A 20525-nucleotide genomic window follows, 5' to 3' on the forward strand; every position below is an offset into this window, starting at 1 on the left:
ATACCGTTACCTTGCCTACCTCTCCAGGGAAAGGGCGGCGCGGCCTACAGTGTCGTTCAGTTGGGGCGGTCTTTCTTCCGGCAAAAAATTATTGCGGCGTCCTATTGAGAGAGCTTAAAAACATAAGTGGCCAATTTGAAGCAATTGGTGCTGACCGGATTCAGTCCCCATTTTATCAAAGGCGCTCAGGCTGGACTGGGCACCGAGGCTGTGCCTCTTCCTTGACAGAGGGCCTTTTCTTCCTCGAGGCAGTAGCTTCCACTCATATATTCTCATAGGAAAAGAAAAGCGCAGGCATGGATTGTGTAGGCAGCAGCGGTAAATGGCAGAAGTAGGAAAAGATGCTGACGGAAATCAATGATCGCCGTTAGCCTACTGCTCTTCAGTTGGGGATGTTTACCATTTTTTTTCTTTCCTTTGCAGGGCCTGTGTCAAGTAGCTTTTAACTGGCGAAAATGGAACACGAGTTTTTCCATTTTCCAGGATTTTCCAATATTTTAAAACCGCTATTCATTTACCTAAAACCTTACAACAAAAGCATATTTAAAAGTCAAAGTCAGGAATTGGCTAAGTATTATGGAAAAACCACACCCTTAATTGCCTACATAAGCTTGATAAAATAAAAAGCTTTCAACAGGCGTTTAAAAGTTGAGACAGAAAGTGCCTGCTGAATGTTTCTTGGCATTTCACATCTCCATGCTGCTAGATCTGTGCTGTTGCATAATGGTTAAAAGCACAGGAGCCTTGGCATTAAAAAAAGTTGGGAGTACAATCTGATCTTTAGCAGGTAGTTTAGTAGCATTTCTGTGGCAACAGTGACCTCTTTTTTGATACCTGTCATTGAGAATGAAAATAAACATAGTATTCATACAGGAAGAGAGAGAATGAACCTTGGCTTTAGGGAAGTGTCAGAAGGACTAATGCTTCCAAGTGAATGACTTGGAACCCAAAAGTACTGCACTTGTAGCATCCTACCTATATCTAGACACTTAAGTGAGTCCATGCCTCAGGACGTTTGCAGTGGACCCAGAATCACTGAACAAATAAAGGCACATCTTCCTCCCATCATTCCTTCCTACTTTACATTCCCCATAATCTTAGCAAAAATGGAGCTGGAACAATATGTTTGTCAAGCTAATGCCTAATTTGGCCTTCTGTTTTAGCTACTCCCAAAATGGAGCTAACACTGGCCTGTTTTACAAACTTGTTGAGTCAGATTATGGAGGATTATTTTGAAAATACTTGATGCTTGGTTGTTGTTGTTTTTGCAGAATAATCTCATTTTTCACAGCATCATTTCCCTGAGATAAAATCATGAGTTTGTTTTGGAAAACATTAGAACAGGGACTGCCAACATGGCACAATCCAAATGTCTGAGACTACCTCTCCCATCAGCCCCAGCCAGCATAGCCAATAGATAGAGAATATGGGAGTTGTAGTCCTCAATGTTTAGTGAACACCACATGGCTTCTCTCTTTAAACGTAAGGAACGTTGAAAGTTACTATGGGGTCAGACACTAGAGGAATACTAATAGGTGATTTTATTCAGGTTCTGTAAGAACCCTTTAGCTACAGGGAAGCTAGCAGGGGGGTTTTTGCCCTGTGTGGCCTCCAGATGGATGTCATTGAGGTTTCCAGCCTGTGTGTGTGTGCGCGCGCAAATACACATGGGGGGGGGGCAAACGGGGTCTTTGACCTGGGTGAAATAAAACCTCAATTCGCCCCGGCTGGAACAGGATCCATTTTGAATAACATAGTTCATTGGATCAGCTATACGTCTTGCGCAATGGTGAAGTTAATGAACTGGCTGGAGGCATTGATTTTTAGAACAGGGGGGAAAGGTCCTAAAGTGTTACAAAACGTTCACTCTTTGTTTGGCAAAACTGGCCCTTACTAGCTGCTGTCGTGTCTCTGGAAAAACTTCAAAGGGGAAAATACAGAACACAGATACCTAAAAGTAAGTACATATATATTATACAGGACATTGAATCTACCTTATACACCAGTAAACCAACCATGCCAAGTCCAAGATCCTGATCTTCTCCAGAAGCTGGAGATTATACAAATGGAAGCTTGGTGGGGCAAAAATAGAGCAAGTCCTAAAATTTCAATACCTAGGAGTTATTTTTCAATACAATTTGGGGTGGAAAGCTCACATTCAACACCTACTTAATAAGGCCAAAACCTTGTCATATGCGCTCCTCCGATTCTTCTTTTCGGACGGAGCTTTGCATGTTCCCTCGGCCCTAAAGGTGTTCAAGGCAAAAGTGGTTGCCGTGCTTGCTTATGCTGCCCCGCTCTGGGCTGTGATGACAGATCTTGCTCCCCTTGAGACTCTGCAAAGCCAATTCCTACGTCGGCTCCTAATGCTCCCCCTGTGCGTAAGCAACGCAGCCATGCGACTAGAATTGAAGGTCGCATCCTTAGAAACTTGCCTGTGGAAGCAAGTCTTCAATTACTGGTTATCATTGTGGCATAGATTACCAAACCATTACCTTGTCCAATGCTTATGGCGAGATGAATTCTCTAGCCTTTGGACTAGTAGAATTCATGCCAAACTCCTGAGTTATGGAATCTCTCCCTCAGATTCCCTAAAACTAGACCAAATCACTGCTCAGAGACTGATCCGCCAAAGACTGGATGACATCGATTTACAGCGAAATTATACGCTGGGGGGAGGTGTTTGTTCGCCCCAGAACATTGGTATCACTTTAACTTACTGCGTTCCATCATACCTCTCCTCCCTTTCGACTGTTGCACATAGATTGGCCTTCACCAAAGCGAGGTTTAACGTTTTTCCCTCCAATGTCCTGAGACATAGGTTCTCAAAGGGCCAAGCCCCCGCCGTGTGCGAATGTGATAAGGTGACACCGGAGTCGCTCCAGCACATTATGTTCACTTGCCCCTTGTTTAATGTGCCACGGGCAAATTTGTTGGGACCAACCATACAGAAACCAGAGGGTACCCCACCAAAATTCCACCTTGCCCAAATCTTGCAGGACAAGGATACCCACACGACCCTGAAGGTGGCTAGGTTCCTAGTTGCTGTCCTTTCCCAAAAGCGACGCCAAGGAGCTCTACAAGCTAATTAAGGCGTAGTATGCCTTTCCATTTTATAGTATTTTATTGTTATAGTGGTGTTTTAGCGATTGCTTTTTTTTTCTCCTTACGGCACAAGCTGTTATTTATGTGTTGTTTTTACCTGTATGGGCCTATGGCCGTAATAAATGATATTCTAAAAGCACCAGTAAATCCAGTAAAATTATTTAAATGTGTTAATTCAGTTAATTGGCTTTAAAATAAATTTGGAAGTTGCAAATTAATTGTTCATTAATGGTTTGCTGATAATTCTTTATGAAGCAAACAACATATAGCCACATTACTTCCTCAATCCTCACTTCTTCCTTCCTGCTCAAACATAACCCACCTCTATTTTTTCAAAGAAACAAATATTGAAATGGAAATTATTATTATTATAGATAACAGTGAATTCCTATGCCAGAAATACTGTCCTATGTACCATGTTTCCCAATAGTTCTGATTCTAACTACTATTCTGCATGCGATGCTATGTGCACCTCAAATGTATTTGAAGCTCCCATCTTTTCTTCAAATTACTTTTGAAGTAATTTTTTAATGAAATGATTTTAAAATGTTGTCTTATTTTATTGTTGTTAGCCGCCCTGAGCCCGGCTTCGGCTGGGGAGGGTGGGATCAGTGGTGTAGCGTGGGTTGTCAGCACCCGGGGCAAGGCAAGTAATTTGCGCCCCCTAACCCATGGATTCGCGCCCCCTAACCCTAACCCGCCCGGGTTGCGCCCGGTGCGGCCGGCCCCCCCTGCACCCCCCACGCTACGCCACTGGGTGGGATATAAATAAAAATTTATTATTTATTATTATTATTATTCTGCATTTTATTCTTATATCAGAAATACTGCTTTATATGCCGTATCTCAAAATATTGACTGCTGTTCTGCAAACAGTACTGTAAATCCACTATAAATGCATTAAAAATGAATCCATGCTGTATATCGGATAATAACTTAGCATGCAAAGAATATTCTGTGTTAGAACAGAAGCTAACAGTTTTGTTTTCTTCTCAGCAGAAATATTCCTCATATAACAAGTGTGCTGTTACATGGTCTCTTATCAACTTTTAAAATAGGATTTTGGCATCACAATTTGAGAGTGAATCTTTGAAAATTCACTTGTCATTGAAGGATGGCGTCGTCAGCTTTTCAAATCTCTGCACTGCTTCTGGCTTTTCTGGGTCTCATCCTTTTACTGGTTGCCACTGTGTCCAACTGCTGGAAAATTTCTAGTCCAGCTACAGCGCTTATTACTGCAATTTATGAAGGTCTCTGGATGAACTGTGTAGCTACTCTGGGCTCAGTTCACTGCAAGAAATTCATTACCTTGCTCAGTTTGGAAAGTAAGTTAACACTTTACATACATAAAATGCTGGATTCTTAGTCTGAATTTGTGCGCTACTTATGCGAACATCTGACATTGTGTGTTTATAGATACATAGGAAAGAACTTTAATGCAAGCCTGTAGAAACAAACTTTCATATATATTCTGTGATCAAATGTTGTGTCAACAATAATGTAAATCTGTCACTGAAAACATTTGTATTTTTAGAAGTACTGTATACAAATAGTACAGTTTACATACATTTGTCCCACTCCAGGAGTGTCAATGCAAAGGAAGGAGCTCTGATGTACATAGTCAGTGGCTGCTCCCTTTCAATATTTAAAAATGCACATTTACAAAGTATATGTCACAGGTAATCACTGCCACTATTTGATCTCTGTTTTTGCCTGTTGGGCAACATTTTGTTAACATATTGGGTGTGAGATACTACAGCAGTCATTATCCAGGTTCAGCTCCCTCCCTAATGTCTCTAGAACAGAGGTTGCCAAACTATGGTCTGTGGGCCACCAGTAGTCCACAAGCTTCTTTCATGTCATCCATGGTATGTGTATGAAGATCTGTGGCTAAAGATGGGCGGTAGCGCATCCATCGTATTAAATATTCATAATTGATTTTTTTCTAGAATTCAATTTGTAATACAAAAAGATATTTTGATTTTTTTATAGAATTCCATTTGTAATACGAAAAGATATAAGGAATAAAAAATGAAAGAGGTAATAAAATACAATTAAAAATCATACAACATCTAACACATCACACTGTAATTGTTGCAGCAGGCAGGTCTGTGAAGATGTTTAGCAATTTTCAAGTGGTCCATGGTGGGAAACATTTTGGAAGCTCTGTTCTAGAAGTTAAATCTCAGACATGAGTGAAGATGTACCTTTTTTCTAGTGTTGCACAAGCATGTAAATCAGGGTGGGGAACAGAGTTTCCCTGGTGGGCTGGATCCTGAGCCCTTACTCCACAGGCCATTTTGACAGGTGGGTGGCTCTCCAGACGTTATTTGACTCACATCATAACCTACTATTTGGCCATGCTGGCTGGTGCTTGTGGGAGTTGAAGTCGAATTACATCTGGAGGGCCACAGGTTAGCAACCCTTGCATCATGCAGTGCTTACATGTTACTATCACTTCTGCTGTATTAAACTTCATTGAGAGGTATTTAATTGCTGTTTAATTCTACAAAATCTGATAAATGTGTAGCACGTTGGTAGTTGATTTTTCTGGATGTGGTATAAATAGCTGAGTGTTTACACAAGAAAGCTACCACTAGTGTAGTTGCTGATAGTTTATTTAGACACATTCATTTTCACTATTTTCCCATGGAACTTGACACCATTTACTTAAATATCATCTTAACTTTTAGTTTATCCAGGGATCATTAAAAATAAACAAATTAACCATTTGAGTAGGTCATTATTTGTATCTTAAGTACTTTCTAATTATGCCTTAATCTTTGAGACTTTGTCTCCTACTCTGATCCTTGTGCTGTGTTAAATAAACATATAAATCATGTGGTGTCAGGCTTTTATTTTGCCCTGACGAAGATGCATTAACAAGGAATCAATTTCCTTATCAGTAAATCATTAAGACTTGCAAATTAAACATTCTGCAAACAAGTATTGGAGACAATGCTCACTCAGATCTTGTTTTTCTACATAGTCCAAACACAATCTAGACTTAGTGTCTATTAAATGTTCCTGGAAAGTGCTTCTTTATGGGCCAGTTTTATTCTAAAAAGAAAGTCTCAATGCATATTGATTCTGCATTATCCCCCATTGTGCTCATTTGAAAACGGATAGAGGCAGTCCCAGAAACGGGTATATCTACACCTGCCCAGTGATGTGGGTGGGCCTATAACAAGATAGCAGTTACCATTTCCACCTTCATCTGGGGCATAGGCAAGGGGGGGAGTGTGGATACATCCCCATTTGATTCCTACATTGCAGGGGTTGGACTAGTTGATCCTCGGGATCCATTCCAACTGTACAGTTCTATGATAACCTAAACAAGGGAAGGGTTTTCAAATGTGCACCAGGTAACTACACCCATGCTTGTGAACAATGGGATCAAAAATCTATCTAGATTAAAAGCTTATTGAGGATGAGCATACACAATTCTGTATTGAGAAAAACTATTTATTTGCACTACAGATTGGTAAGTAACCTTAGATTACTGTGCTAGTAAGCCAGTCCTTACTAGCTTGACCAAACTGCGGGAGGCAGTGGAATACATGAGTGCCTGGTATCCTCTGGTCCATGGGGTAACGAAGAGTCAGACACAACTAAATGACTAAACAACAACAAAGCCATTCCTATAGCACATTGTGGGCAACCTTTTCTGTTGAGGAACATGCTTGTTCATGGGTGAACTTTTGGGGTCTCTGTACTGGTAGTGGTGGAGCTAGACCTGATGATGGGAAGAATTGGAGACAGAGTGTTCTGAATTCACCAGTTCCTGGTGGTGCTTTAGATGGAGTTGCAGTTTTGCTAAAAGAAGCTGGCTTATAGTTAGTGGTAGGGTGGGAGGTCCAGCATTGCTGGCCTTGGTGACTTAGACCAGCTTTGATCAGCTTAAGCTAACCTAACCAGCTATGACCCATTTGGGTAGAGATCACCTTACTACAGTTGTAAATGATTTGATAACCTCCCTGTTGGATTATTTCATTGCATTATATGTGGCACTCCCTTTGAAAATGGTCTGGAAACGTCATTTGTTCCAAAATAAGGTGGCTGGGGAGTGGTAAATATAATCACATCACACCAGTGTGCTGACATACACCTGTGAACTGACTCTCAGTCTGCTTCCAGGTTCATTTCAAAGTGCTCCTTTGAATCTTTAATGCCCTAAATGGCTTGTGGGCCAGACTACTTGAAGTATTGCCCTTTCCTACACATACTAGCTCAAAGTGCCTACATTATGGTGTTTAGGTACCAGGTAAAGACCCTTCTGTATTCCTATTCCCTCTTCATGCTGGTTTGAGATGAATTTGGTTGATTTTAAAATTAGTTTTGTTGTGTAAAATTGGATTTATACTTAGTATTTTTAATGGCTTTGTAAACCACTCAGAGTAGAAAATCTTGGGGTCTGAAATTTCAGCAGCACCCTGTCCAAGGAAAAAATCTCCCCCGCCTCTCGTGTTCCATTCTAAAGAATTGTTGCGGTGCCCCCTAAGCACCTTACCCAGTGCGAGTGAACGGGTCATGCTCCTCTAAATCCGCCTCTGCTGACATGCGTATCATAAAGGGCAACCTAAGCAGTTTCTGTGCCAAAACTGGACCTAAGCCCCAATTGAAATGGATCTAGAAAATTGATGTCTTCCAAGAGTGCCTGGATCTGGTCCATGACCTCTCACTCAAGAACCTTTCCCAAAAAGGGGAGATTGGAAACTGACGAGTAATTGTTTAGATTTTCCAGATCCAGGGAGAGTTTCTTAAGGAGTGCTCTTACCACTGCCTTCTTCAAGCAAGCAGGGACCACCCTCTCTTACAAGGAGGCATTGATGACCTTCCTGGCCCAACTGTCCCCCTCTGCTAGTTTTTATCAGCCAAGAAGGCCAAGGATCTAGAATGCAAGCAGTCACCGTGATTGATCCAAGGACTGTGCCCGCATCCTTGAGCCTTACCAACGGAACCTCATCCAACAGGACTAGGTGGTGCTCTGGACACCCCTTGAGAGCCATCTGTTGAAACAGCAGAGTCAAGGTCCCAGTGGATGAAGCTATTTTAGCTAAAAAAATGCTTTGCAAACAAGTCACAGCAAGCTACTATTGGTTCTGCTACCTCTTTTGGGCTAGACTGTAAAAGCACCCACAGTACTGAACGGCATAATGAGGATTGCAATGGAGGCTACCAAGTATACCTTCTTTGCTGTCTTCGCTGCCACTAAGTAGGCTTGATGACGAGCCCTCAGTAGTGTTTGATGGCATTTGACAGTTTCTCTCCACTCATGTTCAAACTGTCTCCCAACTTGTTTCATTGCCATGAGCTCTGGAGTATACCAGGGAGCCATGTGGGCTCCATGAAGCAGGAGAAGGCACTCTGGGGCGATCGTTTCAGTTACCTGAAGCATTAGATAGCTATGCAGATGTGAAAAAAATACCCATGCCGTAAATTTTATGAGAAAAATTGATCAATAGCATTTTGTCCTTTTGCAAATCCAATGCAATTAGCACTTTTTTATTAAACCACGCCTCCAATTATTAAAAGCAATGTGCTACAAATCTTATCATTTAGTTGACGGAACAAAGATCAAAGGTAGCTTCATTTTGGAGGAAACTAGCCAAGACAGCAAGTGGCCTTTAATGGGGAGATACTTCTTATATTTCATCTTAATACAAAATAGATAATATGTCTGCTGTTTTGGAACTCACTGGTTTTGTACTCACCTTGGGTGGCTGGGTAGTGATTGGAGCAACTTTAAAAAACAGTTACTGGAAAGTCTCCACCGTTCATGGGAGTGTGATTACAAGCTCAAGCCTGTATGAAAACCTGTGGCACAGCTGTGCGGAAGATAGTATTGGAATCTCCAACTGCAGAGCGTTTGATACACTTTTGGCACTTCCTGGTATGTCTTTATTTGATGTAAATGTCCACATCTTTATCAGATGAAATAATGCATTGGGTGGGTGCATGGAAAGTACATATAGTGAATTTTGACTGAAAATAACATCAATGAGGCATTTCCCTCAAAGAGCTTGTCAGATTATAACAGACTGCTTGTTTGAGCTCCAAAAGTGAAGGATTTTTGAAGTTTCTTGGCATGTTGATATATGGAGGACAAGATTCTCTCTCCACCTGCCCTGAAAGGTGATGAATCAGAACACATTGAGAGTAAAGTGTGTGTGTCAGTGCAGAAAGTTAGCATTCCCTTACTGAAGGTAAAACATAGTCTTCACAGAGCTTTAAACAAAATAACATTTTTTGGCTGTTATTAAAAACAGCTAAAGGTTTGTGATGGCAGGTTATTTATCTATAGGGAAGGTATTGTTGGCATTGGCAATAGGGCAATGTATTGTAGAGAAGCAACTGAGCTTTAAATAAGCTATTAAAAAATTAACTATACACAGTGGTGTTGTGTGCCTGTTATATAGGGGGATTTGTTCGTCACCACTGATGTGTTGGGTTATGATCAGGCTTTATTAGAATTTATTTTGTAACATTACATTTGAAAATTTGCATTTTGCTTTGCTTTGCATACACTCAACAAAATCTGCATTGACCTGAAAATATATAGGCTTGCTTTTCTGCATTTTCAAATCATGTACTTCTGGCTTCCATGAGTATTCTGCAGAGGCAATGCTACAGGGATTAATTCCCTTTGGATAAGAGAGGACTGGAGATTTATAATGTATAAGCAAAGCATATTAGAAACAAATATAGTATTTTTCCATGTGTAAGACTAGGTTCTTTTTTTACCCAAAAATTAGGTTTAAAATTGGGGCTCATCTTATACACAGGTAATGCTGAGGGGTGTTCTCTTAATTTGGAGTCCCGCAAAATAGGGGGTGTCTTATACATGGGGGCGTCTTATACACAGAAAAATATGGTAGCTTCTTACAGGAAGTAGAACAACTGCTGAGCCTGCATCAGATTCCCCAAATGAACAGCATGGATCTTTCACAGCCTTCTGGGCTACTTCTAGTTCAGCTACCTCTGGCTAAAGTCTCTCACTTTCTATAGCCCCTTAGAGACATTATAACCTCATAAACATAAATATGTGTGTGATGTGGTTGAGAGTGGAACTCGCAACCAAGATACCATAATTTCCCACCACACATTTGTTCTGTGTACCGCCTGAAAGTGGCCTTCTTTGCAAATGCTTACTTGCTCCAGTCTATTTCTCTGTTCTTCCGACTAGCTGAAGGGTGGGAGAGACATTCCAGGGCAATAGTATCCCCAGTCATCAAGGAACACCACTGTCCTTTTGTTAGGTCCAAGCCATATTTTGATCTGTCCGGCAAAACCATAGTGATGGGGACCCAGTCACAGTAATAAAGACAGCCAAACTCATAACAGTGTTTTATAGATTGTTTGAACAAACCATGCCAGAGTTATGACTGCCCTCATTTTACAGTTTCTGACCTTCTTGTCCTCTCAACCAGTGGGTCACGACTTGCAAGTAGGTCACAAATCCTGTGCAAGTGATATACAGGCTGTATCAGCAAATCCAAAATAATTGATTGCTTTAAATCTTTCACTGGTATAATGAATATATCTTATAACTCTTATTTTGGTGCCATGTTGCTGTATTGCAGCTGAATGTCAGAAAGGCTTGAGTGTTAACATTTTAACACTCGGGAATTGCTTTTTGGCAACTGCCAGTAGATCTGGTGACAGCTGGCTACATGGTTCTCATACAGGAAGTTGTCTGAAAGACTACTGTACTTCAGTCCTGATGGGCAGGCACCAACAGCACCTTGTGGCAAGCTGTCCATTGCCAGATCTGTCACAGGATGAGCTAATTATTAATAGTGATTTGAGGTTTTGAAATATACTCAGAGTCGCAAAGTGATTTCATGCTCTTTATTCAGCTCATAGTGGTGAGGAGGAATGAATGAATGTCCCCTCAAGGTATCTGCTTTATATACATTATTTACACAATGGGCTGCACATGATTGGCTAATTCCGGAATTCTACTGTAAGCCAATCAGGTTGTGGATTCACTTCTATCTGGAGCATGATTGGGTGGTTCCTGCCAACCAATCATACTACTGCATTGTTCTAGGACCAATCAGACTGCTGCATTCTGAATCCTATTGTTCTAGGACCAATCAGACTGCTGCCTTTTGGATCCTATTGTTCTAGGACCAATCAGACTGCTGCAGTTTGGATCCTATTCAACTCAGTACATAACAGGTTTGCTGCGTCAAGATAAGAAACTGTATTTACTCAATAGTGATCTGAGACTACGTGAGGCAACCATCAAACCTTGCATTGACCTACTTGGTTGGTGAAATGCAAGCTCAGCCATCTCACTGATACTTGCCAAAATAGACTTTATTGTAAATAAAACGATTAAAAATATTTATAGTTCATTATATCTAACACTGCTTGTGTAACCCTTGTTTTTAGGATTTTCTTTTTATAGCTCATGAAGCATTATTCTGCACCCAGATGGCATGGGTTCTTATATTCTCATAAACAAAACTGAATAACTTTGTAGGTGCTATAAATATTTCAACAAATCCACATTAATAGGGGTGTTAAGCAACTCTTGGCTTGGATGTCTCAAGTAGTGCATATAAAATAGACAAAAGCATGAAACCAAAGACTGTCAAAGATGTCAGGGCTGAAATTCATGTGACACTAAAAGGATGGGTCGGCATATCTGAGCCAGTGTTACCTTCTGGAGAAGGGATAAATCTTTATTCCTTTGCTTTATTGCTGATTTCATACAAGTTCCTATCCATTTGCCCAGTTTGTGGTTGAGATGACATGACCTTAGCGAGAAATGACTAACTAGTTGGTTATATTATATGTTTGCTGAATTGTGACTTAACTTTTGGAAGAAGATTCCATTGTCTGTACAAAACACCAATCTTTCCTATAGGAGGTGATAATTAAACTTTGCTGGTAAGATAGGATTAGTTTTTTGATCTTTATATATTAAGAGGTCAGGATATTTATTCATGCCTTTCAGGGTTCAGATAAGATAAGAAGTTCCAGGGTTAAAACAGGTCATAATTTCAATTTATGCCAACTTCACTGATGCTATGATCTACAGCAGTGTTTGGGAAATGCTTTGGGGTGTGGTGGTAGCCCTGGGTCAATTGAGGAGCATGAGATAAAAATAAGGGGGCGGTGGAAGCATAAAGAAGAGAAGAAAATTTTGAAAAACCGTTCATACATGTTCCACCTGTTGTGTAATGGCGCTTACTGCCAGGTTGGGTGGCGTTGTGGGATAGTGACAATGCCTGGATCCGGTGGTCGTGATGGAGGCAAAGGGTTTTCCTCGGCTTGGGTGAACCCTTTTTGGCTTCACCCAGGCCCAGGAAGTGGATCACAGCTTGCCTGCCCATTTGGCCAATGGCAGGTGGGCTGTGGGATGCTGCTGGAGTGTAGTGGACTGTTACTTCAAGTGAACATGCATGGGATTCAGCTGCTTGTTAACTTATTTTTCAATAAGTTGTAGGCATAAATTTAGATACATAAAAGAATGCAAAATTGTCACTGCACCTTTCTGTTTATTTGCTTAAAGAAAGTAGATTCCCAGGGGGTGCTGAGTAATTATTATTTTTTAAAGTGGGTGGTAGGCCAAATAGGTTGGAGAGCTACCTAGCTTTGGAGATTACGTAGTTGACACTTTACACGCAAGTAGCTGCTGACACATTTGCTGCCTTGCTTATTATATTACTCAGCTATCTGATAAGAGAGGCAATCAAATCTCTGTACTGAACATAGTAGCAGCCTGTTCTTACTGATATATATAGTTGTGATAGTATGGGAGACAATTTGCTTTGCACCAACATAGCAACAGGTCATGTGGCATCCTGTGTTACATAAGGAGTGGGGCAAGCAAGCCCACCCAGAGCTAACCCAACCACGCAAGCATGTCAGCTAGTGGTTTCAGCAGTGTGACCAGGATGTAGCATGTTGGATTCCTCCCCCTCCTGCCATGTGTGGGGTCACCAAACATATTGAGTCAGTTGGCACATTTGGATTGTAGAAAAAGATTGGCTGTTGGTGCCAATCACAAAATGGTTGCTGTGGGGAGTGGCGTAGGATAAAATGACCATCATGTCTCAAAGTGAAAAGAGGCAGGGCTACAAAAGGATGTTGCCATTTCCCCTGCATTAATGGAGAGACAGGCACCTATATCAGCCATTGCCATGCCTGCTCTCAGAGAGAAGCTCTTTGCTTCTCTTCTCTCTTCAGAACAGAAAGGAGAGAGGGTATCTGATCCAGGCATCCAATGAAATGTGAACATGTTTATGGGGATGTGTTCAGTGTAGGGGAGAGTGAGTCACTGCAAACAGGAACTGAGCAGGAAGAGCAAACAGTTCCTTGTGCATTGTGGATTTTTAAGAGAATGTTTACTGAGCCCTTTCATGCATACCATAGAGCAGGGGTAGTCAACCTTTTTATACTTACTGCCCACTAATGCATCTTTCTTGATGGTAAAATTTCCTTACCGCCCACCAGTGCTCAATAGAAGGAGGATTCAGCTTGTGCCATAGAACCCCCTACCGCCCACCTAGAATCCTGAAACACCCACTAGTGGGCGGTAGGGATCAGGTTGACAACCCCTGCCATAGAGGGTACTGGTGGGCACACTGGTCCCTATGGTAGCCCCCTGCAGGTCTAACTGAATTTGGGCATTTAAATAGCCACTTCCTTGATGCTTGTGGGAAATAAGTATGATGTCCAGACAACCAGCCATCGAAACTGTGAAGTTTTGTATGGTTGTATCCAGTGGTGGCTTTGCACTGTGCATGCTCAGGGTGCCTGTTTTTTACCAATCCCTGCTCCCCACTGCAGTCCCCGCTGGGACCGTATGGATTATGGCACAGAAGCTGCAGTGAGAAAGTGGGCTGGTTTGGTTGCTCAGCAAAATAATGTGCCTCAAGTCGTGGGATGCAAGCCATTAGCAAGGGGTCCCTCTCCCCTTTGTATCTTTAAGTAAAGCTTAAAAAGATAAAGGATCCCTGGACTGTTCAGTCCAGTCGAATTTGACTATGGGGTGTGACGCTTATCTCCGCTTTCAGGCCAAGGGAGCCAGCATTTTTCCGCAGGCAGCTTTCCAGGTCATGTGGCCAGCATGACTAAACCACTTCTGATACACCATGACATAGCGCACGGAAACACCATTTACTTTCCCGCCGCAGCAGTACCTATTTATCTACTCACACTGGTATGCTTTCGAACTGCTAGGTTGGCAAGAGCTGGGACAAAGCAACAGGAGGTCACCCTGTCATGTGTATTCAAACTGCTGACTTTCCGATCAGCAAGCCCAAGAGGCTCCGCAATTTAGACTACAGAACCACCTGTGTCCCTTTACTTTACCTTTTATACAAAGTACTCACATAGATCCATGTGTGCACAGGGGCAGCCTAGTCATGCTTCTTGCGGCAATTATCGTGCAATTATTTGGAAGATTGAACTGAAGGCTCCTTGACCTTGTTTCTTTCTACTTCTACTCTCTGCATCTGGGTTCTAATTTTTGGAAGAAACTAGCTTTGCTTTGATGGCATGCCATTAAATATATATTTTGCTCAAAACTTCCCTGCTTTCTAAAGGAGGTTCCAGGTTTGCTGCTGCTTCTTTTTTTTTAAAAAAAAAAGCCTTTATTTTGCTGACCATTAGAGGGACAATACTGCTTCCTTCCTTCTTTGTGCTCTGACTGCACACAAGTGCTTTGTGAATTGAGTCTGGAGGGGAAGAGCTAGATTGAGACTTAAAAATAGCCTTTTAAGTCCACAGTCTCTGTTCTTATTAAACCAGTGAAAGTATCTGCCAGAACTAGAAATGTATTCTTAAAAAGAAAATATCTGATCATCGAGCGTTATGCTTTGCTCCTGTTTTATAATAAACTTTGTGGTGGCAGTTATACCTTGGACTGCCTCTGGATTTGCTGCCAAAAGCAAGGCAGGAGGTAGGGTGGCTGCTTAGGAATGACCGAAAAAGAGGTACTGCCTCGCCAGAAAAATGGAGGTCAAAAGAGGACACTGTTAGAATCAAGTGGTATATAAATTCTGGTTCAATGTCTACAAATGTCTACAAAGACCAGCAGTAGCGTTAGGGTGTGTATGTCTGAACCCCCATGCATGCCCACCTCCCACATATATCCCACACACACTCTCAAAAAGTTTAAGATCTTTAAACATTTGTATGTTAAGACTATGTGTTCCTGCCCTTGTTTTTATGCTCATAAGAAATTCACGAATGAGGAATAAAGAAAGATGGGTTGGTTACTTGAAACAAAAGTCACAGAGTATATGGATGTTGTTTTCCAACAGCAAAGTTAAATTTAAGCAGTCAGCATATCTCACAGAATGTATACCTTGATCTTGAGAGGGAAAAGGAGCCCTAACTATCTCAGAATCCTGGCCATTGAGTATGACCATTTCCCACACTAAAATGAAGAGAAAATACAACTTATGTAAAATTCCTAACTTTGGCTGATTCATACCATACATAAATGGACTATTTATCCTGTTATTATTGCTGTTAAATTTATATCCCACTCTTCCTCGTAAAGCAGCCTAGGGTTGCAAACAACAAGTGACAAAACAAGAAAAACAGCCTTAAAACATATTTAAAGCAATTCTGCTACAGATGCAGATGCCTCAACTTGCTGAAAGACTTGTTGAAAGAGGAAAGCCTTCAGTAGGCACCAAAAGATGATGCCTATCGAACATTCGAGGGGAGGGGATTCCACAGGATAGGGGCCACAACAGTAAGGACCCAATTCCTACATTGTGTGTAATGGACCTCCTGATGGTGTCCCCAGGAAACCCTCACCTGCAGTGCCATGGCAGATTAGGTATATACTTTGTTGTTTGAAACCTGCAAACTACATAGATAAGTTTACATTATAGAACCACCAGACGCTCATTAAAGAGTATGATAATGCTAGATGATAGCATAGAATTCAGTTGCATAATAGCTACAGAAAACATGTGGCTTACATTTATTTGTCACCTGTTCTTGTCATTTGATTCATTAATCATGTGCTACAACTCCTGTTCATTGGCACAGTGGATTAATAAGTTACTTTATGAATCAATACTTACCAGTAGATAGTATTCTAGGGAATTTCTCACTACATCATAAATATGCTTTTGTTTTTTATCCACCAGCCCCCAGCCTGAATGTTTTAATTGTTTTTACTAATAATTTTAGTGTTGTATTTGTTTAGTAACCTGCTTTGAGGTTTTTTACAGTCAAGTGGTATATAAATTTAAATGAATGAATGAATGAGTAATTGGGGTGTCAATGCTGCTGAGCTACACAGAGTCAAGATATAAATAGAAACGGCTTTGCAAACCCAATATGGGATGGAGAGAATAGCTTCAAACATTAAACTGGCAAAATGACCACCAGATGGTGGAGATGTTTGCATATAGAATAATTATGCTGGTTGTTGCTCATCTCTGTATGCTTGCATTCAGTCTTGACCATTTACTTCCAGATCTGTCCACCATCAATCTTTGCTCCTTTTCTTTGTTATGTTGGTCACTAAGCATGCAAACAGGTATGAGATGAGTATGAGGACTGGTGTAATGGTTTCTAATATCTCAAAGGCATGGAGGACTCCCTAAAGAAGGGAGGAACAGTGATATCAATGTATTTCTTAAATGGAAGGGGAATTTGGGCAACTCTCAGATGAGAAGTCAGACCAAAAGACAGATTCACATACATGTGGGTAATGTAAGATGTTTCTGACAGTCTAAGGGCTTGAGAGATTTCCTCTAGGGTGGAATCATAGTTTGGGCTGGTTAATCTCACATCTGCCTCTATGGGCTTCTTGATACTGCTTTCTATTAAACCAGATTTATATATATAATGTACCATCTGCCCATTGTTCCTCTCAGCAGCCACATATTTGGATCAATGGGCATGTATTGCTGTTTAACATGTCCTTTGCCAAAACTGATACCTTTCTTGACAATATTTCCTTTCCTCTGCAGCTTATATTCAAGCATGTCGGGCCCTGATGATCACTTCGCTCATCTTGGGTATGTGTGGGACTCTGCTGACATTGCTTGGTTTGAAGTGCACTCAGCTTGGATCCAACAGTGAAAATGCAAAATCAAAAATTGCCATGCTGGGGGGAATGGTCTTCATTTTAGCAGGTGAGATATCGGTAGACTATGCACCAAAAAAAATAAAGCTAATTGAATAATACAGTGGCTCTCAAAGGATGTTGTGCACCATGCTGGTGTGGCTGGAGGATTCAAGGGCAATCAAAGAAACATTTAAACATTTCAGGATAGTGTAGTATCAAAATAATGTTTTTTTATTTGAATAATATGAATATCTTTTCAAAATGAGAGATCTTGAGGACAACCCTACTAGTGAATCAGAATCACCGTTAGAACAGAGTGCTGGAGAAGATGTGTTTATAATTCTATTTTCGGAATGATTAATGTTCTTATGCAGCTGCATCATTTTATGCTTTCTGGATGCCCCGTGATCATATTATAAAGTAGTTGTGTTTTGTGTTATAAATAAAGCACTGCTAGTTGTTGTTTCTTTTTGTTTTCCAATGTATTTCTTTTTGATAAAAAAAAATCTATGTGGTGCATGCAAATTTTTATATGTGGCCCAGAGAAAATTTTTTGAGAAGCAGTGGAATAATAGGAAAGGGGAGGCACTCAATTGCCATCTTATTCAACACAATGTAATGATGCAGAAACACATCCATCCAGCAGCCCTGAGCAAATTAACCAACTCAGCTGAATTGAGTATTCAGCTGAAACTCATGAGGCTGAGTAGGATTTCATTAATCAGCTGATGACTTTATTATATTTACGTGCATGTTATTTCTGTAAGGCAAGGCTGTGGAATTTGTTAGTTCGCTCCATTAAAATGGATCTGTATTGTTTCCCTAGGTCTCTCATCAATGGTTGCTATTTCTTGGTATGCAGAAAGGATCACAGCTCAGTTTTTTGATTCATTTTATGGTGGAACCAAGTAAGTTTACAGACTTGCATGTTGTTGTTTAAAAAAACCTCAGTTCAGTAACTGCAATATGTAAATGGCTTTAGGCCTTGTTAAAACTCACATGAAACTAACATTTGGCTTTAATCTTTTTTGCATTGTACGTTTCTTAACAAAAAATGATGAGATTCATAAGAATACTTTGAATGCATGCTTCAGTAACATTCTGCTGCTTCCTGTTGGCCTAGTTCCTGATTTCAGTCTGTTGGTCATGCTGAAATGTGACCAAAGGACAGAGGAATTAATGTCTCTGACAACCATAAAAGAAGATAGGTTGCGGGGGGGGGGGGGTTTAAAGGATTACTGTAGGTGAAAGCCCTGCTTTGACCCACCTCAGTGTTTGCAGATCATCTATTTGAGACAAAACCCATTTCTCCTGCCTTCTGCAGAAATAACCTGGAGAGCGGCTGGTCATATCTCCTAGCTTTCTCCTCCTATACTCGATGTTTTACCCACTGGCAGCCACTACATTAGAAAAATATGGCAGAATGTATCTGATTTGATTGTAACAATGCTTCTACGAAACCCTTTTTTTCAGATATGAGCTGGGATATGCACTGTACTTAGGCTGGGCTGGTTCCCTCCTTTCTATACTTGGTGGGATCTTCCTGACATGTTCAGCATGCAAAGAAAAACACAGGTAGTTGACCAATTGCTATTACAAGAGTAAAAAGTATCAATGAGATTGTTAAAGATTTCACTGAGCTGTCTGTTTTGTCTGGTAACAAACCCCAAGTGTTTATATTGCTTTCTAAGCATTTTGAAAATATATAACATATGCAGTGAAATGCCTGAAATAATACTGAAAATGATGGGACTTTCATCTGAGCAAACATGAATAGGATTGGATTGTAACCTCTAGTAAAGGTAAAGGGACCCCTGACCATTAGGTCCAATCGTGGCTGACTCTGGGGTTGTGGCGCTCATCTCGCTTTATTGGCCGAGGCAGCTGGCGTACAGCTTCTGGGTCATGTGGCCAGCATGACTAAGCTGCTTCTGGCGAACCAGAGCAGCGCACGGAAACACCGTTTACCTTCCTGCCGGAGTGGTACCTGTTTATCTACTTGCACTTTGACATGCCTGACTCAGTTAAATTTCTCAAAAATAGAGAGAATGAAAGAATGAGAGAGCAGCAGCACATTGACACCTCTTTTTAATTACAGAGACTACAAGTATGCTGCTACCCGGCAAGGCAAGGATGCACGTATTTACATCAAACAGTCCGAGACAGTCACATCTGCCAAAGACTACGTTTAGATTTTAAAATGTTTCACATGTTCTAACTCATTACTGTATAACATCTAAGCCCTCCATTCCTATTTCCATATTCCACTTTCAACAGACATTTTACATATATGTAGAATTTTCTTCTGGTAATAGTTTAAGCTACAGTGTCATTTGGGTGTATGAGGACTAGCCTAGTAAAGAAAAATAATATGTAACATGTTAGCGTATTCCCAACTCCCCCCCAAAAAAACAAAAACAAAAAAATAACACCCAGGAGGTGTTTTTTATCTAGTTTTATCTAGTTTATCTACATTTATTTAGTTTGTCATAATGTTGTCTCATTGTACTAGGGAACACTGTAAACTTAGGATCATTTCAAGAATAAAATGTCTTATCTCTCTCTGAAGGATTCAGTATTTAACCATACAATGTGCAAACACTATATGAGGAATGAACTGATTCTGACAGGTTATCATGGACCTTAATAATATTGGTACCACAGTATTTGTATAGTGCTTTAGAGTGTCCAGAGTGCTTCACACACATATTATCTCTGTAACCATTACAACAGTTCTGCATCAGGATAATCCCCACACTGCAGATGGAGGAAGGGGCTGAGGAAGAGAGAGGGAAATTTGCTTAAGGCCTCCTACCAAGGTTGTGATGGAGGCAAGATTCGAAGGGGAAACATTCTCATTCACCTCACTTAGGCATTGCATCACAGAGCTCTCATTGGCCAGAGCTACTGTTAAAGAGACTTTTTGTGCAGAACCTTTGTTACATGTTTTGACCTGCTGCTTATGAATGTATGTTCTACCGAGTGCTAACATCTTTACTGTTTGTGTATATTCAATAAACCTAGAGTTTTTGCTTCTTTATAACAAAGTTTTGCTTCTCTTGTGTGTTATTTTACCCACCGTTAGACATCAGGGCCCACATTTCCATGAACTTAGGCAGAGATAGCCAGTGTGCTGCTTGCGTGACCACCCCACCAAACGATCTTGAGTAAGTAGGTCTCGAGTAAATATCCTCAATAAATGAGAGACTTGTTTGCTCTTCTTCCTCAGTTTCTGTTTGCACAGGCTCAGTCTCCCCTATGCTGAACAAACACTCCTTAAATATGCCCACATTCCATTGTAGGCCAGGATTAGACACCCTCCCTTCTGTTCTGAACAGGAGAGATACAAAAAGCTGCTCTTGTG

General features: G+C 40.9%; 1 protein-coding gene and 1 long non-coding RNA gene across 5 annotated transcripts; one reads left to right on the forward strand and one right to left on the reverse strand.

Annotated features, from left to right (window-relative positions):
• The first annotated feature begins 2 nt into the window (after positions 1–2).
• On the forward strand, positions 3–20208 carry LOC310763328 (claudin-15-like). Of its 4 annotated transcripts, none has more exons than XM_083615292.1 (6): positions 3–1957; positions 4102–4430; positions 17064–17228; positions 17988–18069; positions 18635–18736; positions 19260–20208. In XM_083615292.1, exons 2-6 carry the CDS (start codon positions 4220–4222, stop codon positions 19351–19353), a joined length of 654 nt encoding a protein of 217 aa, XP_083471418.1. In that variant the 5' UTR covers positions 3–1957; positions 4102–4219; the 3' UTR covers positions 19354–20208. The 4 variants fall into 4 exon arrangements, with proteins under 4 accessions (XP_083471418.1, XP_083471420.1, XP_083471419.1 ...); XM_083615294.1 differs by having other exon boundaries at positions 119–1957; positions 4105–4430; XM_083615293.1 differs by having other exon boundaries at positions 119–1957; positions 4164–4430.
• On the reverse strand, positions 14711–15639 carry LOC310763348. Its single transcript, XR_014548594.1, has 2 exons — positions 15578–15639; positions 14711–15545 (listed from the first exon to the last, which is right to left on the reverse strand). It is a non-coding gene; the product is annotated as an uncharacterized lncRNA (long non-coding RNA).
• Positions 20209–20525: the final 317 nt, after the last annotated feature.

Source organism: Podarcis filfolensis (assembly GCF_964270895.1).
Source record: "Podarcis filfolensis genome assembly, chromosome: 5".
Classification (NCBI taxonomy): domain Eukaryota; kingdom Metazoa; phylum Chordata; class Lepidosauria; order Squamata; family Lacertidae; genus Podarcis; species Podarcis filfolensis.